This window comes from Ammospiza caudacuta, chromosome 39 (assembly GCF_027887145.1).
Source record: "Ammospiza caudacuta isolate bAmmCau1 chromosome 39, bAmmCau1.pri, whole genome shotgun sequence".
In the NCBI taxonomy this organism is placed as follows: domain Eukaryota; kingdom Metazoa; phylum Chordata; class Aves; order Passeriformes; family Passerellidae; genus Ammospiza; species Ammospiza caudacuta.
The window spans coordinates 554,695-575,514 of NC_080631.1; the positions used below are offsets into that span (position 1 = coordinate 554,695).

General features: G+C 38.7%; 1 protein-coding gene across 1 annotated transcript in view; it reads right to left on the reverse strand.

Annotated features, from left to right (window-relative positions):
• The window catches only part of IPO4 (importin 4), a 36,532-nt gene that overhangs the window by 11,157 nt on the left and 4,555 nt on the right, over positions 1-20,820 (reverse strand). The window contains exons 6-14 of the mRNA XM_058823201.1: positions 18,731-18,910; positions 17,480-17,545; positions 16,861-16,962; positions 13,059-13,142; positions 11,290-11,433; positions 8,906-8,959; positions 6,393-6,502; positions 4,989-5,097; positions 3,489-3,615 (exon numbers count right to left, since the gene is read on the reverse strand). Of these exons, the coding sequence (XP_058679184.1) occupies positions 3,489-3,615; positions 4,989-5,097; positions 6,393-6,502; positions 8,906-8,959; positions 11,290-11,433; positions 13,059-13,142; positions 16,861-16,962; positions 17,480-17,545; positions 18,731-18,910 (976 nt within the window). The remainder of the gene's footprint in view (positions 1-3,488; positions 3,616-4,988; positions 5,098-6,392; positions 6,503-8,905; positions 8,960-11,289; positions 11,434-13,058; positions 13,143-16,860; positions 16,963-17,479; positions 17,546-18,730; positions 18,911-20,820) is intronic.

Sequence of the window (20,820 nt, forward strand, 5' to 3'; positions counted from 1 at the left end):
ACTTTTATCCCAATTTTTCCAATTTTTGCCCAAATTTCCCCATTTTTATCCCAAGTTTCCCCATACTTTGGCCCAAATTTTCCCATTTTTATCCAAATTTTTTCCAATTTTTATCCCAATTTCCCCCATTCTTATCCCAAATTTTCCCAATTTTTTTTCCCAAATTTTTCCAATTTTCACCCAAATTTCCCCATTTTTAGCCCAATTTTCACCCAAATGTTCCCAATTTTCCACATTGGGCCCCAATTTCCTTCAAATATTTCCCAAATTCCCAAATTTTCCCCAAATTTTTCCCAATTTTTCCTCCAAATTTCCCCATTTTTCACCCAATTTTCCCCAAATTTTCCCCACTTTTCCCATTTTTATCCAAATTTTCCCGAATTTCCTCCAATTTTCACCCAAATTTCTCCATTTTTATCCCGAACTTTCCCGATTTTTATCCCAATTTTCCCCAATTTCCCCATTTTTATCCCAAATTTTCCCCATTTTCACCCAAATTTCCCACAGTTCCTCCAATTTTCACCCATTTTTTCCCATTTTTATCCCAATTTCCCCCAAATTTGACCCAAATTTCCCCATTTTAATCCCAAGTTTTCCCAATTTTTATCCCAATTTTTATCCCAATTTTTACCCACTTTTTCCCATTTTTATCCCAATTTTTTCCAATTTTTATCCCAAATTTTCCCCATTTTTATCCCAATTTTTTCCAATTTTTATCCCAAATTTCCCCATTTTTATCCCAATTTTTCCAAATTTTCACCCAAATTTCCCCAATTTTCACCCAATTTTTCCAATTTTCACCCAAATTTCCCCATTCTTATCCCAAATTTTCCCAATTTTTCCCAATTTTCTCCTTCTTTATCCAAATTTTTGCCCAAATTTTCCTGATTTTCCCCAATTTTTTCCAATTTCCCCCAAATTTCCCCATTTTTATCCCAATTTTTCTTGATTTTCGCCCAAATTTCCCAATTTTCACCCAATTTTTCCAATTTTTATCCCAATTTTCCCCAAATTTTCCCCAAATTTTTTCCAATTTCCACCCAAATTTCCCCATTTTCACCCGAATTTTCCTGATTTTCACCCAAATTTCCCCATTTTTATCCCAATTTCCCCAAATTTCCCCATTTTTATCCCGAATTTTCCCGATTTTCCCCAATTTCCCGATTTTTATCCCAATTTTCCCCAAATTTGACCCAAATTTCCCCAATTTTATCCCAAATTTTCCCCATTTTTTTCCCATTTTTTTTTCAATTTTCACCCAAATTTCCCCATTTTTATCCCAATTTTCCCCATTTTTATCCCAATTTTGCCAATTTTCACCCAAATTTCCCCATTTTTATCCTGAATTTTCCCCATTTTTATCCCAATTTTTCCCCATTTTTATCCCGAATTTTCCCCATTTTTATCCCGAATTTTTCCGATTTTTATCCCAATTTTCCCCATTTTTATTCCGAATTTTCCCCATTTTTATCCCAATTTTTTCCAATTTTCGCCCAAATTTCCCCATTTTTATCCCAATTTTTCTCCATTTTTATCTCGAATTTTTCCCCATTTTTATCCCAAATTTTCCCCATTTTTATCCCAATTTTCACCCAAATTTCCCCATTTTTATCCCAATTTTACCCCAATTTCCCCATTTTTTATCCCAAATATTGCCAATTATCACCCAATTTTCCCAAATTTCCTCCAATTTTCACCCAAATTTCCCAATTTTTATCCTGAATTTTCCCAATTTTTATCCCAATTTTTTCCCAATTTTCACCCAATTTTTCCCCATTTTTATCCCAATTTTTTTGCAATTTTGACCCAAATTTCCCCATTTTTATCCCAAATTTTTCCGATTTTTATCCCGAATTTTCCCCATTTTTATCCCAATTGTCACCCAAATTTCCCCATTTTTATCCCAATTTTTCCCCATTTTTATCCCAATTTTCACCCTATTTTTCCCCATTTTTATCCTGAATTTTCCCGATTTCCCCCCAATTTTTCCCCATTTTTATCCCAATTTTCCCCATTTTTATCCCAATTTTCGCCCAATTTTTCCCCATTTTTCCCCCAATTTTTCCCCATTTTTATCCCAATTTTCACCCAAATTTTCACCCAATTTTATCCCAATTTTCACCCAAATTTCCCCATTTTTATCCCAATTGTCACCCAAATTTCCCCATTTTTATCCCGATTTTCACCCAAATTTCCCCATTTTCATCCCAATTTTTCCCCATTTTTATCCCAATTTTCACACTAATTTTCCCCATTTTTATCCTGAATTTTCCCGATTTTCCCCCAATTTTTCCCCATTTTTATCCCAATTTTCACCCAAATTTTCACCCAATTTTATCCCAATTTTCACCCAAATTTTCACCCAAATTTCCCCATTTTTATCCCAATTTTTTTCCAATTTTCACCCAAACTTCCCCATTTTTATCCCAATGTTTCCCCATTTTTATCCCGAATTTTCCCCATTTTTATCCCAATTTTTCCCCGATTTTCATCCAAATTTCCTCCAATTTTCACCCAAATTTCCCAATTTTTAGCCCAATTTTTTTGATTTTTGCCCAAAGTTCCCCATTTTCACCCAAATTTTCCTGATTTTATCCCAATTTTTTCTAATTTCCACCCGAATTTCCCCCTTTTTATCCCGAATTTTTCCAATTTTTACCCCAACTTTTTTCCAATTTTCACCCAAATTTCCCCATTTTTATCCTAAATTTTTTCCAATTTTCACTCAAGTTTCCCCATTTTTATCCCAATTTTTTCCAATTTTCACCCAAATTTTCGCATTTTTATCCCATTTTTCACCCAAATTTCCCCATTTTTTATCCAAAATTTTCCCCAAATTTTCACCCAAATTTTCTCCAATTTTCACCCAATTTTTCCAATTTTTATCCCGAATTTTCCCGATTTTCCCCCAATTTTTCCCCATTTTTGTCCCAATTTTTCCCCATTTTTAACCCAATTTTCCCCATTTTTATCCCAATTTTTCCCCATTTTTATCCCAATTTTCCCCATTTTTATCCCAATTTTTCCCCATTTTTATCCCATTTTTCACCCAATTTTTCCCCATTTTTCCCCCAATTTTTCCCCATTTTTGTCCCAATTTTCACCCAAATTTCCCCAATTTTATCCCAATTTTCACCCAAATTTTCACCCATTTTTATCCCAATTTTCACCCAAATTTCCCCAATTTTATCCCAATTTTTCCCCATTTTTATCCCGATTTTCACCCAATTTTTCCCCATTTTTATCCCAATTTTTCCCCATTTTTGTCCCAATTTTCACCCAAATTTCCCCAATTTTATCCCAATTTTCCCCCAATTTTTCCCCATTTTTATCCCAATTTTCACCCAAATTTCCCCAATTTTATCCCAATTTTCACCCAAATTTTCACCCAATTTTTTTCCAATTTTCACCCAAATTTCCCCGTTTTTCCCCAATTTTCCCCATTTTATCCTGAATTTTCCCCATTTCCCCGTTCCCCTGTCCCTCACCGAGCGCCTCCAGCAGCGCCTCCAGCACGAACCAGGAGCGGGGGTCGCAGTTTGGGCTCTCGGGGCAGCCCCAGAACGGCCCCAGAACCGCGGGGAGCGCCCGGGCGGCCACCGGGGACAGCTCGGGCTGGGAACAGACCAGTACAAACCAGTACGGACCAGTACAAACCGGTACAAACCAGTACAGACCGGTACGGACCAGTATAGACCAGTATAAGCAGAAAAAACCCCCAAAAAAATCCCATTTTTTGCCCATTTTTTACCATTTTAAAGCCCCAAATCCGCTCCCAGCTCACCCCAATCCCAGTACAAACCAGTACAGACCAGTACAAACCAGTATGAACCAGTATAAACCAGTATGAACCAGTATAAACCAGTACAAACCAGTACAGACCAGTATGGACCAGTATAAGCAGGAAAAACCCTGAAAAAATCCCATTTTTTGCCCATTTTTTACCCATTTTTCACCATTTTAAAGCCCCAAATCCACTCCCAGTTCATCCCAATCCCAGTACAAACCAGTACAAACCAGTACAGACCAGTACAGAAAAATCCCCATTTTTCCCCCATTTCCCCCCATTTTTAACCCTTTCATCCCCTCCCAGTTGGATCCCAGTTCCCTCCCAGTACAAACCAGTGACCCCAAACCCCATCCCAGCACAAACCAGTACAAACCAGTACAGAAAAATCCCCATTTTTCCCCCATTTTCCCCCATTTTTAACCCTTTAACTCCCTCCCAGTAACCCCAAACTCCCTCCCAGTACAAACCAGTGACCCCCGAGCCCATCCCAGTCCAAACCAGTATGGCCCAGTCCATTCCCAGTATAAACCAGTAACCCCAAACCAGTACAAACCAGTACAGAAAAATCCCCATTTTTCCCAATTTTTAACCCTTTAACTCCCTCCCAGTAACCCCAAACCCCCTCCCAGTACAAACCAGTACAAACCAGTGACCCCAAACCCCAAACCAGTACAAACCAGTACAAACCAGTATAGAAAAATCCCCATTTTCCCCCATTTTTCCCCATTTTCCCCCATTTTTAACCCTTTAACCCCCTCCCAGCACCCCCAAACCCCCTCCCAGTCCATTCCCAGTACAAACCAGTGACCCCCGACCCCAGACCAGTCCAAACCAGTCCAAACCAGTCCAGACCAGTCCAAACCAGTCCAGACCAGTCCAAACCAGTCCAAACCAGTCCAGACCAGTCCAAACCAGTCCAGACCAGTCCAAACCAGTCCAAACCAGTCCAGACCAGTCCAAACCAGTCCAAACCAGTCCAAACCAGTCCAGACCAGTCCAAACCAGTCCAAACCAGTACAAACCAGTCCAAACCAGTCCAGACCAGTCCAAACCGGTCCAAACCAGTCCAGACCAGTCCAAACCAGTCCAAACCAGTCCAGACCAGTCCAAACCAGTCCAGACCAGTCCAGACCAGTCCAAACCAGTCCAGACCAGTCCAGACCAGTCCAAACCAGTACAAACCAGTATAACCCAGTACCTGCATCTCCTCGCGGAGCTCCCTCACGGCCGCGGCCGCCGCTCCCCTCACGGCGCCCTCGGGGTCTCCCAGCCCGGCCCGCAGGGCCCCCAGCACCACGCCCAGGTACCTGCGGGCCACGCCCACACGCGCTCGGGCCACGCCCACCCCCATCAAGCCACGCCCACCCCCGCCTAAAACGGCGCCCGAGGCGGTTTAGGCCACGCCCCCTCCTTCTTCAGGCCACGCCCACCTCGCTTCACCCCGTAAACCTCATTAAAAGGTTTAAGCCACGCCCACAAATCAATTAAAGGGTCGAAGCCCCGCCCACGTCATTAATTCGCACCCACAAGCCCATAAAAGGCCCGAAGCTCCGCCCACCAGCCGAAGCCACACCCACAGCTCCTTTTAGAGTCCCGCCCACAATTCTATAAATGGCTTTAAGCCACGCCCTCAAGCTCCTAAGCCCCGCCCACATACCCATAAAAGGCTTAAAACCCCGCCCTTTTCCTTCAAACTCCGCCCACAACCTTTAAACCCCACCCACATTCCCATATAAGGCTTCAAACCCCGCCCATTTCCTTTAAGCCCTGCCCACAACCTTTAAACCCCACCCACAACCTTTAAACTCCACCCACATTCCCATATAAGGCTTCAAACCCCGCCCATTTCCTTTAAGACCCGCCCACAGCCTTTAAACCCCACCCACATTCCCATATAAGGCTTCAAGCCCCTCTCTTTTCCTTTAAACCCCGCCCACAGCCTTTAAACCCCGCCCACAACCTTTAAACTCCACCCACAACCTTTAAACTCCACCCACATTCCCATATAAGGCTTCAAACCCCACCCATTTCCTTTAAACCCCGCCCACAACCTTTAAACCCCACCCACATTCCCATATAAGGCTTCAAACCCCGCCCATTGCCTTTAAGCCCCACCCACAACCTTTAAACTCCACCCACAACCTTTAAACTCCACCCACAACCTTTAAACTCCACCCACAACCTTTAAACTCCACCCACAACCTTTAAACCCCACCCAAAACCTTTAAACTCCACCCACATTCCCATAAAAGGCATCAAACCCCTCCCATTCCCTTTAAGCCCCGCCCACAGCCTTTAAACCCCGCCCACAACCTTTAAACTCCACCCACACCCCCACAATAGGCTTTAAACCCCGCCCACATCCCCACAAACAGCGTTAAACCCCGCCCCTTTTACCATAAATAGGCCTTAAACCCCGCCCATTTTGCCTTGTATGGCCTAAACCCCGCCCCTTTGCTGTGAAGCCACGCCTATTTTTGCCCATATAAGGTGTAACCCCCGCCCCTTCCCGAAAAGCCACGCCTATTTTTGCCTATATGAGGCATAATCCCCGCCCCTTCCCGCGAAGCCACGCCCCCTTTTGCCCATATAAGGCGCTCACCGCTGGCGCAGGGTGGAGCCGCAGCCCCGCGCAAGCGCAGCCAGCGCCAGCAGCGCCCCCTTGCGGCCGCCGGCGCAGCCGCCTCGGCCCGGCCCCTCCAGCAGCGGCAGCTTCCGGGTCCGGCCCGACCCCAAAAACGGCGAAATTTCACCCAAAAAACGAGAGGGGTGAGGGGGAAAAGGGTGGGGGGGAGGGCGGGAAGGAGAAAAACGGGGGGAAATGGGGAAAAAACGGCGAAAATCAGCAGAAAATCGGCAAAAAAAGGACACAAAACCACAAAAAAACCGGCAAAAAATGACCCAAAATTGGCAAAAAATCACCCAAAATCAGCACTGGGAGAGGCAGAAACTGGTAAATGTTTGGGTTTGAGCAAAGAAAAGCCCAAAATTTGAAGATTTTCCCTCAGAAAAAGCCAAAATTCCGATTTTTTCCCCTCAGAATTTTGCCGGGTTTCCTGAGGGGAAGGTCCTGGAAGGGCGCTAAAAAAAGCGCGGGAAAATGAAATAAAATTTAAAGAAAACGGAATTAAAATCTATAATTTTGTTCAGTTAGGAAATTTTTTGTGATTTCAGCCAAAATTTCTAATTTTTATTCACCAGGAAGGCAAAATTCTGATATTTTCCCCCAAAATTTGATCCAGCAGCCATAAAATGCTTCAAAGGTCCTGAAAGGGCCGGGAAAAAAACCCCAAATTCCTCAAAAAAATCTTTAAAAATTTAATTAAAAATCCCCATAGTTTAAAACTGCTTTAATATATTTGACATTTAATTGAAAATTCCTAAATTTTACCAAAATGTTCCAAATTTACTTTCAATTTTCCCTCAGGATCTCCCAAATTTCAGCTTAGAAAGGTCTGGAAAGATCAGAAAAAAAACCCCAAAAATCTTTTAAAAAACCTCAAAAATTCCCAGAAAAATTCTAAAAATTCACTAAAAATTCCCCAAAACTTCCATAAGATCATAAATTTACCAAAATTTCCAAATTTTAACAAAAATTCTCAAAATTTCCCCTCAGGATCTTTGAAAATAATCCCAAAAATGGTCCTGAAAGGTCAGAAACAAACCCCAAAATTCATCAAAAAAATCCAAAAATTTAATTAAAAATCCCCAAAATTTAAAATTTCTTTAACATTTTTAACATTTTGCTGAAAATTCCCAAATTTTACCAAAATATCCCAAATTTTCCTGAAAATTTCCCTCAGGATTTTTAAAACTTCAGCCCGAAATGGTCCTGAAAAATCAGGAAAAAACCTCAAAAATTCCCAGAAAAATTCAAAAAATTCACTAAAAATCCCCTAAAACTTCCATAAAATCATAAATTTACCCAAATTCCCAAATTTTAACCAAAATTCTCAAAATTTCTCTCAAAATTTCCCTCAGGATTTCTCAAATTTCAGCTTAAAAAAGCCCTGAAAAATCAGAAAAAAATCCCAAAATTCATCAAAAAAACCCCAAAAAAACCGCAAAAATTTCCCAAAATTAAAAATTTCTTTCAATTTTTTTGCATTTTGCTGAAAATTTAGAAATTTTACCAAAATATTTCAAATTTTCCTGAAAATTTCCCTCAGGATTTTGAAAATTTCAGCTGAAAATGGTCCTGAAAAATCAGAAAAAATCCCAAAAATCTTTAAAAAAACCTCAAAAAATTCCCAGAAAAATTCTAAAAATTCACTAAAAATTCCCCAAAACTTTCATTAAATAATAAATTTACCAAAATTTCCAAATTTTAACCAAAAATTTCCAAATTTATTTTAAAATTCCCCTCAGGATCTCTCAAATTTCAGCTTAAAAGGGCCCTGAAAAATCAGAAAAAATCCCAAAATTCATCAAAAAAACACGTAGAAATTTAATTAAAAATCCCTAAAATTTAAAATTTCTGGAAATTTTTTGACATTTTCCTAAAAATTTTTAAATTATACCCAAATCTTCAAATTTTCCTGAAAATTTCCCAAATTTCAGCCGAAAATGGTCCTGAAAAATCAGAAAAAAACCCAAAAATCTTTAAAAAACCTCAAAAAATTCCCAGAAAATTTCTAAAAATTCACTAAAACTTTCATTAAATAATAAATTTACCAAAATTTCCAATTTTTAACCAAAATTTTGGTAAATTTCTCTCAAAATTCCCCTCAGGATCTCTCAAATTTCAGCTTAAAAAGGCCCTGAAAAATCAGAAAAAATCCCAAAATTCATCAAAAAAACCCCAAAAAAACCGCAAAAAATTCCCAAAATTAAAAATTTCTTTCAAATTTTTTTTGCATTTTGCTGAAAATTTAGAAATTTTACCAAAATATTTCAAATTTTCCTGAAAATTTCCCTCAGGATTTTTAAAATTTCAGCCCAAAATGGTCCTGAAAAATCAGAAAAAATCCCCAAAATTCATCAAAAAACCCCCAAAAAACTCCAAAAAACTCCCCAAAAAATGCTAAAAAATCATAAAAAACCTAAAAATTTTAATTTTTTACAAAATTTTTACAAAATTTTTTAAAAATTTTCATTTTTTTTATCAAAACTCACCAATTCCTTGAGCAGCTTCTCGGGGGGCAGCCCCTGGGCCAGAGCGTCCAGAACCTGAGGGGAGAAAATTTGGGGGAAATTCTTTCAAAATTTTGAATTTTTGGTTAAATTTTGGAGAAAATTAAAATAAAACAAAAAAGGGAAAAAAATTGGGGAAATTCGGGTGAAAAATGAGGGAGTTTGGGGGAAAATTTGGGGGGGTTTGGTGAGAAATTTGAATTTTTTGGGAGAGTTTTGGTGAAAAATTTGAATTTTTTGGGGGGATTTAGGTGGGAAAAAATCTGAATAAAATGAGGGAAAATTGGGAAAAATCCACAAAAATTAGGGAAAAAATTCAAATAAAATAGGGAAAAGAAATGAATAAAATAAGGGGAAAATTTGAGAAAAAAATTGGGAAAATTGACAATAAAAGAGGGGAAAAAAATACGAATAAAATGAGGAAAAAATTGGGAAAAATTCCCCAAAAAAAAAGGAAAAAAATGCAAATAAAAAGGGAAAAAATTGGGAAAAATTGCCAAGAAAAGAGGAAAAAAATCCAAATAAAATGAAGAAAAAATTGGGAAAAAATCCAAATAAAATGAGGAAAAAATTGGGAAAAATTCCTAATAAAAAAGGAAAAAAATTCAAATAAAATGAGGAAAAAAATTGGAAAAAAATCCAAATAAAAAGGGAAAAAATTGGGAAAAATTGCCAAGAAAAGAGAAAAAAAATCCAAATAAAATGGGAAAAAATTGGGGAAAATTCCCAAGAAAATAGGGAAAAAATCCAAATAAAATGAGAGAAAAATTGAGAAAAATTTGTTTTATTTATTTAAAATAAATTTTATTTATTTAAAATTTATTTATTTAAATTTATTTCTTTATTTAAAATTTTATTTGTTTAAAAAATTATTTAAATTTGTTTATTTAAAATTTTAATTATTTAAAAATTATTTATTTTGCAAACAAAATGGGAAAAAAATCCAAATAAAATGAGGAAAAAATTGGCAAAAATTGTCAAGAAAATAGGGGGAAAAAAAGGAATAAAATGAGGAAAAAATTGGGAAAAATTCCCAATAAAAGAGGGAAAAAATCCGAATAAAATGAAGAAAAATTTGGGAAAAAATCCAAATAAAATGAGGAAAAAATTTGGAAAAATTCCTAAAAAAATAGGAAAAAATCCAAATAAAAAGGGAAAAAATTGGAAAAAATCTGAATAAAATGAGGAAAAAATTGGGAAAATTTGCCAATAAAAAATGAAAAAAATCCGAATAAAATGAGGAAAAAATTGGGAAAATTTCCTAATAAAATGAGGAAAAAAATCCGAATAAAATGAGGGAAAAATGGGAAAAAATGCCAATAAAAAAGGGAAAAAATTCAAATAAAATGAGGGAAAAAATTGGCAAAAAATCCAATTAAAAAGGGAAAAAATTGGGGAAAATTCCCAAGAAAATGGGAAAAAATCCGAATAAAATGGGGAAAAAAACTGGGGAAATAGGCAAATAAAAAGAGGGGAAAATGGTAAAAAAAATCAAAATAAATTGGGAAAAAATTGGTAAAATTTCCAAAAAAAGGAGGGAAAAATGGGGAAAAATGTCAAATAAATTGGGAAAAAAATTGGGAAAAAATCAGAAAAAATTAGGAAAAAAATCAAAAGAAAATGGGAAAAATTGTGGAAGAAACCCGGAAAAAAATCCGGAAAAAAAAATTTCCAAAAAAATGGAAATAAAATGGAAAAAAAAAATTTAAAAACAGAAAAAAAATAGAAAAAATTGGAAAAAAATTAGAATAGAAGAGAAAAAATTGAAAAAAACGGGAAAAAAATCAGGAAAAAAATCAGAAAAAAAGGGAAAAATGCAAATAAAATGGGAAAAAAAAAATAACAGAAAAAATGAGGGGAAAAAAAGGGAAAATTTTAAAAAAATTCAAAAAAAAAATGGGAAAAAAATAGGGAAAAAATTGGAAAAAAAGTTTACAAAAACACGTAAAGAAATCGGAAAAGAATCAGGAAAAAATCCAAATAAAATGGGAAAAAATCCCCAAAAAATCCAAATAAGACGGGAAAAAACCCCCAAAAAATCCCCCAAAAATCCAAATGAGTTGGGAAAAGTATTAAAAAAAAAATCAGAAAAAATCGGAAAAAAAATTAGACAAACATCAGGAAAAACAAATCAGAAAACAATCGGAAAAACTCAGGAAAAAAATCAGAAAAAAACAGGAAAAAAAAACGTAAAAAATTCGTAAAAACTCCGGAAAAAATCCAAATCCAACGGGACCAAAACCCCCAAACCTCCCGGAAACGGCCGGAGCTTTGGGGGTTTTGCCGAATTTTAGGAATTTTGGTGAATTTTGGTGAATTTTGGTGAATTTTGGTGAATTTTGGTGAATTTTGGTGAATTTCCTCACCTGGGCGGCGCCGTGGCGGGGGCAGGGCCGCCCCTCCCCCCCCCAGCGCTCCTCGGGCTCGGGGCTTTGGGGGCTCAGGGGGGCACAGAGGGGAACCAGGAGAGCCCCGAGCAGCTGCGGCAGCACAGAGCCCCTCAGCAGGGCCTGCGGAGACACAAACCAGTACAGACCAGTAAGAACCAGTACAAACCAGTACGGACCAGTACGGACCAGTAAAAGCAGAAAAAACCCCGAAAAAATCCCATTTTTTGACCATTTTTGGCCCATTTTTCACCATTTTGGAGCCCAAAATCCGCTCCCAGTTCATCCCAATCCCAGTACAAACCAGTACAAACCAGTACAGACCAGTACAGACCAGTATAGGCCAGTACAGGCAGAAAAAACCCCGAAAAAATCCCATTTTTGGCCCATTTTTCACCATTTTAAAGCCCAAAATCCACTCCCAGTTCATCCCAATCCCAGTACAAACCAGTACAAACCAGTATGGACCAGTACAAACCAGTACAAACCAGTACAAACCAGTACGGACCAGTACAAACCAGTACAAACCAGTACAAACCAGTACGGACCAGTATAAACCAGTACGGACCAGTATAAGCAGAAAAAACCCCGAAAAAATCCCATTTTTTGACCATCTTTTGTCCATTTTTCGCCATTTAAAAGCCCCAAATCCGCTCCCAGCTCACCCCAATCCCAGTACAAACCAGTACAAACCAGTATAAACCAGTACAAACCAGTATAAACCAGTATGGACCAGTAAAGGCAGAAAAAACCCCGAAAAAATCCCATTTTTTGACCATTTCTTGGCCATTTTTGACCATTTTTCACCATTTTAAAGGCCCAAAACCCGCCCAGTTCATCCCAATCCCAGTACAAACCAGTACAAACCAGTACAAACCAGTATGGACCAGTACGGACTAGTAAAAGCAGAAAAAACCCCGAAAAAATCCCATTTTTTGACCATTTTTTTACACATTTTCCGCCATTTTAAAGCCCAAATCAGATCCCAGTTCATCCCAATCCCAGTACAGACCAGTACAAACCAGTATAAACCAGTACGGACCAGTACGGACCAGTACGGACCAGTATAAGCAGAAAAAACCCCGAAAAAATCCCATTTTTTGACCATTTTTTGCCCATTTTTCATCATTTTAAAGCCCAAAATCCACTCCCAGTTCATCCCAATCCCAGTACAAACCAGTATGGACCAGTATGGACCAGTATGGACCACTACAAACCAGTACAAACCAGTACAAACCAGTATGGACCAGTAGAACCACAAAAAACCCCAAAAAATCCCATTTTTTGCCCATTTTTTGCCATTTTAAAGCCCAAAATCCACTCCCAGTTCATCCCAATCCCAGTACAGACCAGTACAAACCAGTCCAAACCAGTATGGACTAGTACAAACCAGTTCCCTCCCAATATAAGCCAGTTTAAAAAATCCCCTTTAATGCCAATTTTTCCCCATTTTTGACCCCTTTAGACTCCCAAAATCCCCTCAAAGTGCCCCAAATCCCCTCCCAGTTGGTCCCAGTCCCCTCCCAGTACAAACCAGTACAAACCAGTACAAACCAGTACAAACCAGTTCCCTCCCAGTATAAACCAGTACACAAAAATCGCTTTTAATGCCAATTTTCACCCATTTTTGACCCTTTTAGAGCCCCAAAATCCCCTCAAAGTGCCCCAAATCCCCTCCCAGTACAGACCAGTACAAACCAGTACAAACCAGTCCCCTCCCAGTACAAACCAGTACAAACCGGTCTCACCCTGGGTCTCTTCTGGGCCAGGAACGTCAGCGTGGCCAAGGCCCGCACCCTCACGGCGTCGCCCCTGCACTCGTCCCCGGCCACCTGAGGGGGAAAACGCACAAAAAATTCAGGAATTGCCAAAAAATTCCCAAAAATTTCCCAAAAATTCGGGGAATCGGCCCAAAAATCCCCATTGGAATGAATGGGGCGGACCTGGTGTCTGAATTCCCATTGGTTTCAATGGGGGTAGACCTGGTGTCTGAAATTCCCATTGACTTTAATGAGGGTAGACCTGGTGTCTATAAATCCCCATTGAATATAATGGGTAAACGCAGTGTCCCAAATTCTTCATTGACTTTAATGGGGTAGACCTGGGGTCTATAGATCCCCATTGACTTCAACGGGGTAGACCTGGTGTCTGCCAATTCCCATTGACTTTAATGGGGTAGACCTGGTGCCTGCAAATCCCCATTGGTTTCAATAGGGTCAGTCCTGGTGTCCCGAATTCCCCATTGAAATGAATGGGGGTAGACCTGGTGTCCCAAATTCCCCATTGAAATGAATGGGGGTAGACCTGGTGTCCCAAATTCCCCATTGAAATGAATGGGGGTAGACCTGGTGTCCCAAATTCCCCATTGAAATGAATGGGGTAGACCTGGTGTCCCAAATTCTCATTTGACTTCAATGGGGGTAGACCTGGTGTCCCAAACTCCCCATTGAAATGAATGGGGTAGACCTGGTGTCTGTCAATTCCCATTGAAATGAATGGGGGTAGACCTGGTGTCCCAAAATCCCCATTGGTTTCAATGGGGGTAGACCTGGCATCTGAATTTACCCATTGACTTTAATGGGGGTAGACCTGGTGTCCGAAATTCCCCATTGACTTCAATGGGGTAGACCTGGTGTCTCAGAATTTCCATTGACTTCAATGGGGTAGACCTGGTGTATATAAATCCCCATTGGTTTCAATGGGGGTAGACCTGGCGTCAGAATTTCCATTGACTTTAATGAGGTAGACCTGGTATCTCAAATTTCCCATTGGTTTTAATGGAGACCTGGTGTCCAAAATCCCCATTGGTTTCAATGGGGGTAGACCTGGTGTCTGTAAATCTCCATTGACTTTAATGGGGTAGACCTGGTGTCTGCCAATTCCCATTGACTTTAATGGGGTAGACCTGGTGTCCAAAATCTCCATTGGTTTCAATGGGGGTAGACCTGGTGTCTATCAGTTGCCATTGACTTCAATGGGGGTAGACCTGATGTCTGAAATTCCCATTGACTTTAATAGGGGTAGACCTGGTGTCTGAAATTCCCATTAGTTTCAATGGGGGTAGATCTGGTGTCTGTCAATTCCCATTGGTTTCAATGGGGTAGACCTGGTGTCTGTCAATTCTCATTGACTTTAATGGGGGTACACCTGGTGTCCAAAATCCCCATTGACTTTAATGGGGTAGACCTGGTGTCTTTGTATTCCCATTGACTTCAATGGGGTAGACCTGGTGTCTATAAATCCCCATTGGTTTCAATGGGGGTAGACCTGGTGTCTGAATTTACCCATTGACTTTAATGGGGTAGACCTGGTGTCTGCCAATTCCCATTGACTTAATGGGGTAGACCTGGCGTCTGTAAATCCCCATTGGTTTCAATGGGGGTAGACCTGGTGTCCCTAAATCTCCATTGACATTAATGGGGTAGACCTGGTGTCTGAATTTCCCCATTGACTTTAATGGGATAGACCTGGTGTCTGCCAATCCCCATTGACTTCAATGGGGCAGACCTGGTGTCCCAAATTCCCCATTGAAATGAATGGGGGTAGACCTGGTGTCCCAAATTCCCCATTGAAATGAATGGGGGTAGACCTGGTGTCCCAAATTCCCCATTGATTTTAATGGGGGTAGACCTGGTGTCCCAAATTCCCCATTGATTTTAATGGGCGTAGACCTGGTGTCCCAAACTCCCCATTGATTTTAATGGGGGTAGACCTGGTGTCCCAAATTCCCCATTGAAATGAATGGGGGTAGACCTGGTGTCCCAAATTCCCCATTGAAATGAATGGGGGTAGACCTGGTGTCCCAAATTCCCCATTGAAATGAATGGGGGTAGACCTGGTGTCCCAAATTCCCCATTGAAATGAATGGGGGCAGACCTGGTGTCCCAAATTCCCCATTGGTTTCAATGGGGGTAGACCTGGCATCTGAATTTACCCATTGACTTTAATGGGGGTAGACCTGGTGTCCGAAATTCCCCATTGACTTCAATGGGGTAGACCTGGTGTCTGTCAATTCCCATTGACTTTAATGGGGTAGACCTGGTGTCTATAAATCCCCATTGATTTCAATGGGCGTAGACCTGCTGTCAGAATTCCCATTGACTTTAATGAAGTAGACCTGGTATCTCAAATTTCCCATTGGTTTTAATGGAGACCTGGTGTCCAAAATCCCCATTGGTTTGAATGGGGGCAGACCTGGTGTCCCAAATTCCCCATTGATTTTAATGGGGGTACACTTGGTGTCCCAAATTCCCCATTGAAATGAATGGGGGTAGACCTGGTGTCCAAAATTCCCCATTGATTTTAATGGGGGCAGACCTGGTGTCCCAAATTCCCCATTGAAATGAATGGGGTAGACCTGGTGTCCCAAATTACCCATTGATTTTAATGGGGGTAGACCTGGTGTCCAAAATTCCCCATTGATTTTACTGGGGGTAGACCTGGTGTCCCAAATTCCCCATTGAAATGAATGGGGTAGACCTGGTGTCTGTCAATTCCCATTGACTTCAATGGGGGTAGACGTGGTGTCCCAAATTCCCCACTGATTTTAATGGGGGTAGACCTGGTGTCCCAAATTCCCCATTGCAATGAATGGGGTAGACCTGGTGTCCCAAATTCCCCATTGAAATGAATGGGGTAGACCTGGTGTCCCAAACTCTCCATTGATTTTAATGGGGGTAGACCTGGTGTCCCAAATTCCCCATTGAAATGAATGGGGGTAGACCTGGTGTCCCAAATTCACCATTGAAATTAATGGGGGTAGACCTGGTGTCCCAAATTCCCCATTGCAATGAATGGGGGTAGACCTGGTGTCCCAAATTCCCCATTGAAATGAATGGGGGTAGACCTGGTGTCCCAAATTCACCATTGAAATTAATGGGGGTAGACCTGGTGTCCCAAATTCCCCATTGCAATGAATGGGGGTAGACCTGGTGTCCCAAATTTCCCATTGAAATGAATGGGGGTAGACCTGGTGTCCCAAATTCCCCATTGCAATGAATGGGGTAGACCTGGTGTCCCAAATTCCCCATTGAAATGAATGGGGGTAGACCTGGTGTCCCAAATTCCCCATTGATTTTAATGGGGTAGACCTGGTGTCCCAAATTCCCCATTGACTTTAATGGGGTAGACCTGGTGTCCCAAATTCCCCATTGAAATGAATGGGGTGCACCTGGTGTCCCAAACTCTCCATTGATTTTAATGGGGGTAGACCTGGTGTCCCAAATTCCCCATTGAAATGAATGGGGGTAGACCTGGTGTCCCAAATTCCCCATTGAAATGAATGGGGGTAGACCTGGTGTCCCAAATTCCCCATTGAAATTAATGGGGGTAGACCTGGTGTCCCAAATTCCCCATTGCAATGAATGGGGTAGACCGGGTGTCCCAAATTTCCCATTGAAATGAATGGGGGTAGACTTGGGTTCCAAATTCCCCATTGATTTTAATGGGGGCAGTCCTGGTGTCCCAAAGTTTTTTGGGCTTAAAAATCCCAATTTTTTTCCATTCACAACCCCCAAATTTTGGGCTGAAAAATGAAAATTTCGCCTTTACCCGCAGGCAGAGCTCCAGCACGGCCTTCAGGTGTGGCATCAAGGATTCAGGGTTGGCTTCCAAGAATTCATCCAGAACCTCCAGAGCGTCGGCCCCGCGCTCCTGCGAGGAAATCCCCAAAATTCACCCCAAAAATTGCCCCAAATTTCATCATTTTCAGCCCCAAATTCCCCCTGAATTTTTCAATTTCAGCCTCAAATTTCCCTCACGCTTCTCGCAGATTTGGCCTTTAAAGTTTTCCCCAAAATTCCTCCAAAATTGCCCCAAATTTCAACTTCGGTTTTGCCACAAAATTCCCAATTTCAGCCCAAATTTTCCTCATTTCAGCCTAAAGTTTCCTCCCCAAAATTTCCACATTTTAACCCCAAATTTCCCCCAAATCCCCCCAAAATTTTCCCCTTAAAATTTCCAAAATTTCCCCATTTCATTGTCCCAAATCCCCCCTTAAATTCACCTCAAATTTCCTCATTTTAACCCCAAATTTCCCCTAAAATTCCCAATTTGTTCCTAATTTTTTTGCAAATTTCCACCCAAATTTTCCCATTTTAGCGCAAATTTCTTCCAACTCGCCAAAAATAATAATTTTGACCCAAATTTACCCCAAATTTTCCATTTTTACCTCATCCACGCTCAGCAGCTCCTCCAGCGCCGCCAGGACCTCGGGGACCAGAGAGCGAAGCAAATTCTGGGGGAAAAAACCCAAATTTTGGCTCAAAACCTCAAAATCTGAGTAAAAAATCTGAATTTTGGGTCAAGATCCCCAAATTCTGAATCAAAATTTGAATTCTGGGCTGAAAACCCAAAATTTTGCCTGAAAAATCTCAATTTTTGCCCCCAAACCTCCAAATTTAACCCTGAAAATTTTCAATTTGGGCTCTGAATTTTGCCCCAAAAAACTGAAATTCTGAGTAAAAAAAAAAAAATCTGAATTTTGGCTCAAAATGCCCAAATTTGGGGTTGAAAAAAATCTGAATTTCGGGTCCAAATCCCCAAATTTTTGATCAAAATTTGAATTTTGGGCTGAAAAAAAAAATCTCAATTTTTGTCCCGACACCTTCAAATTTCACCCTGAAAATTTCAAAATTTTGGGTAGAAAAAAAATTCTCCAAATTTTGAGTTGAAACCATCAGAAAAATCTCAAATTTTCAGTGAAAATTTTTCCGTAATTCTCCAAATCTTGACCCCAAAAAATCAGAAAAATCTCAAATTTTCAGTGAAAATTTTTTCCAAAATTTTCAAAATTTTGACCAGAAAAAATTTAAAAAATCTTAAATTTTCAGTGAAAATTTTTCCCAAGTTTTTGAAATTTTGACCCAAAAGAATCAGAAAAATCTCAAATTTTCAGTGAGAATTTTTCCGAAATTCTCAAAATTTTGACCCGAAAAAATCAGAAAAATCTCAAATTTTCGGTGAAAATTTTTCCCAAATTTTTGAAATTTTGACCCAATAAAATCAGAAAAATCTCAAATTTTCAGTGAGAATTTTTCCGAAATTCTCCAAATTTTGACCCGAAAAGATCAGAAAAATCTCAAATTTTCGCTGAAGACTTTTTCCCGAATTCTCCAAATTTTGACCCAAAAAAATGAAAAAAATCTCAAATTTCGTGTGAAAATTTTTCCCGAAATTCTCAAAATTTTGACCCGAAAAGATCAGAAAAATCTCAAATTTTCAGTGAAAATTTTTCCCAAATTCTCCAAATTTGGAGTCGAAAAAATCAGAAAAATCTCAAATTTTCAGTGAAAATTTTTTGCAAATTCTCGAAATTCTGAGTGGAAAAAACCCAGAAAATTCCTGCTGAAAATTTTAAATTTTGGAAATTTTTTTTTTGGTGTAAAATTTGAAATTTGGAGGAATTTTGGGTTTTTCTCACCGTTTTTCGGGGTCCCACGAGGGCCACGAGCGCCCCCATGGCCCCGAGGGCGGCGCAGGCGGCTCCGGGGTCACCCCGGGCTCCGAGGACCCCCCGGGACAGCGCCAGGAGGGCGGGGCCTGAGCCGGAAAGGGCGGGGCCGGCCACGCCCACGGCCACGCCCACCACCCGCAGCGCTCCCTGTGCAAGAAACAAAAAAAATTTCTATTTTTTATTCATTTTTAAACGGTTTTTAGGAATTTTTTTTTGTGGTTTTGGGGGTTTATTTTGAAGGTTTTTTAGAAGGATTTTTTGGGATTTTTTGGAAATTTTTTTACAATTTTGTTGTATTATTTTTTGGAATTTTTTTGGAATTTTTTTGGAGTTTTTTTGGAAATTGTATGGGAAATTTTTTGGATTTTTTTTTAATTTTTTGGAATTTTTTTCAATTTTTTGGATTTTTATTTTGTGATTTTTTGGGATTTTTTTTTTAATTTTTGGGAATTGTTTTGGAATTTTTTTGGGGTTTTTTTTTTAATTTTTTGGATTTTTTTTAAAATTTTTTGAGATTTTTTTAAATTTTTTTTTTTTTTTAATTTTTTGGATTATTTTTAAAATTTTTTGAGGATTTTTTTGGAATTTTTTGGTATTATTTTTTGGAATTTTTTTGGAATTTGTTTGGAATTTTTTAGAATTGTTTTGTATTATTTTTTGGAATTTTTTTTGAATTTTTTGGAAGGATTTTAAAGGATTTTTGGCGGTTCTGGGGTTTCCCAGCCCCCCGGGACAGCACCAGGGGGGCGGGGCCTGAGCTGGAAAGGGCGGGGCCGGCCACGCCCACGGCCACGCCCACCACCCCCAGCGCTCCCTGTGAAAAAGACAAAAAAAAAATTGAAATTTTTATTGATTTTTAAACGATTTTTAGGGGATTTTTTTGCGGTTTTGGGGGTTTGGTTTGAAGGTTTTTATAAAGGGATTGTTGAGAAATTTTTTTTAGTTTTTTGGGATTTTTTTTTGAATTTTTTTTGGATTTTTTTGGGATTTTTTTAAAATTTTTTGGATTTTTTTTGGAAATTTTTGGATTATTTTTGAAATTTTGGGGGGATTTTTTTTTAATTTTTTGGAATTTTTTTTGGAATTTTTTGAATTTTTTTTAATTTTTTTGAATTTTTTTGGAATTTTTTTTATTTTTATTTTGTGATTTTTTGAGATTTTTGTGCAAATTTTTTGGATTTTTTTTAAATTTTTTTGATGATTTTTGAAATTTTTGGGGGATTTTTTTTAATTTTTTGGAAATTTTTTTTTAATTTTTGGAAATTTTTTTGAATTTTTTTGAATTTTTTAAAAAATTTTTTGGGATTTTTTTTGAATTTTTTTGGTTTTTTTGGAATTTTTTGGATTTTTTTAGAATTTTTTTGTATTATTTTTTGGATTTTCTTAGCATTTTGTATGGAATTTTTTGGATGTTTTTTTAACTTTTTGTGATTTTTTTTGGTATTTTTTGGAAGGATTTTTAAGGACTTTTGGAGGTTCTGGGGTTTCCCAGCACCTGGAGCAGGGGCAGGAGGGCGGGGCCAGAGCGGGGTTGGCCACGCCCACGGCCACGCCCACCACCCGCAGCACTCCCTGTGCAAGAAAGAAAAAAAATTAAATTTTTAACTAATTTTTTTTTAAATTTTAGCGCATTTTTTGTGGTTTTGGGGGTTTATTTTGAAGATTTTTATAAAGGGATTGTTGAGGAATTTTTTTTAATTTTTTTTTTATTTTTTGGATTTTTTTTTTAATTTTTTGAGAGTTTTTTTTTATTTTCTGGGATTTTTTGGGAATTTTTTGAGATTTTTTTTGTAATTTTTGTGGGAATTTTTAAGGGATTTTTTGGCGATTTTTATTCAAATTTTTTTTTAATTTTAAGGGGATTTTTAAATAATTTTTGGGGGATTTTTGGAATTTTTTGCACATTTTTAAAGGGATTTTTTTTTTAATTTTTAGGGGATTTTTTTATTTTTGGGGGTTCCTGTCAAAGGTTTTTTAAGAGAATTTTTTTTTGAATTTTTTTTTAATTTTTCGTAAGCTTTTCTGGTTTGCATTCGATTTTTTTGTGGATTTTTTTG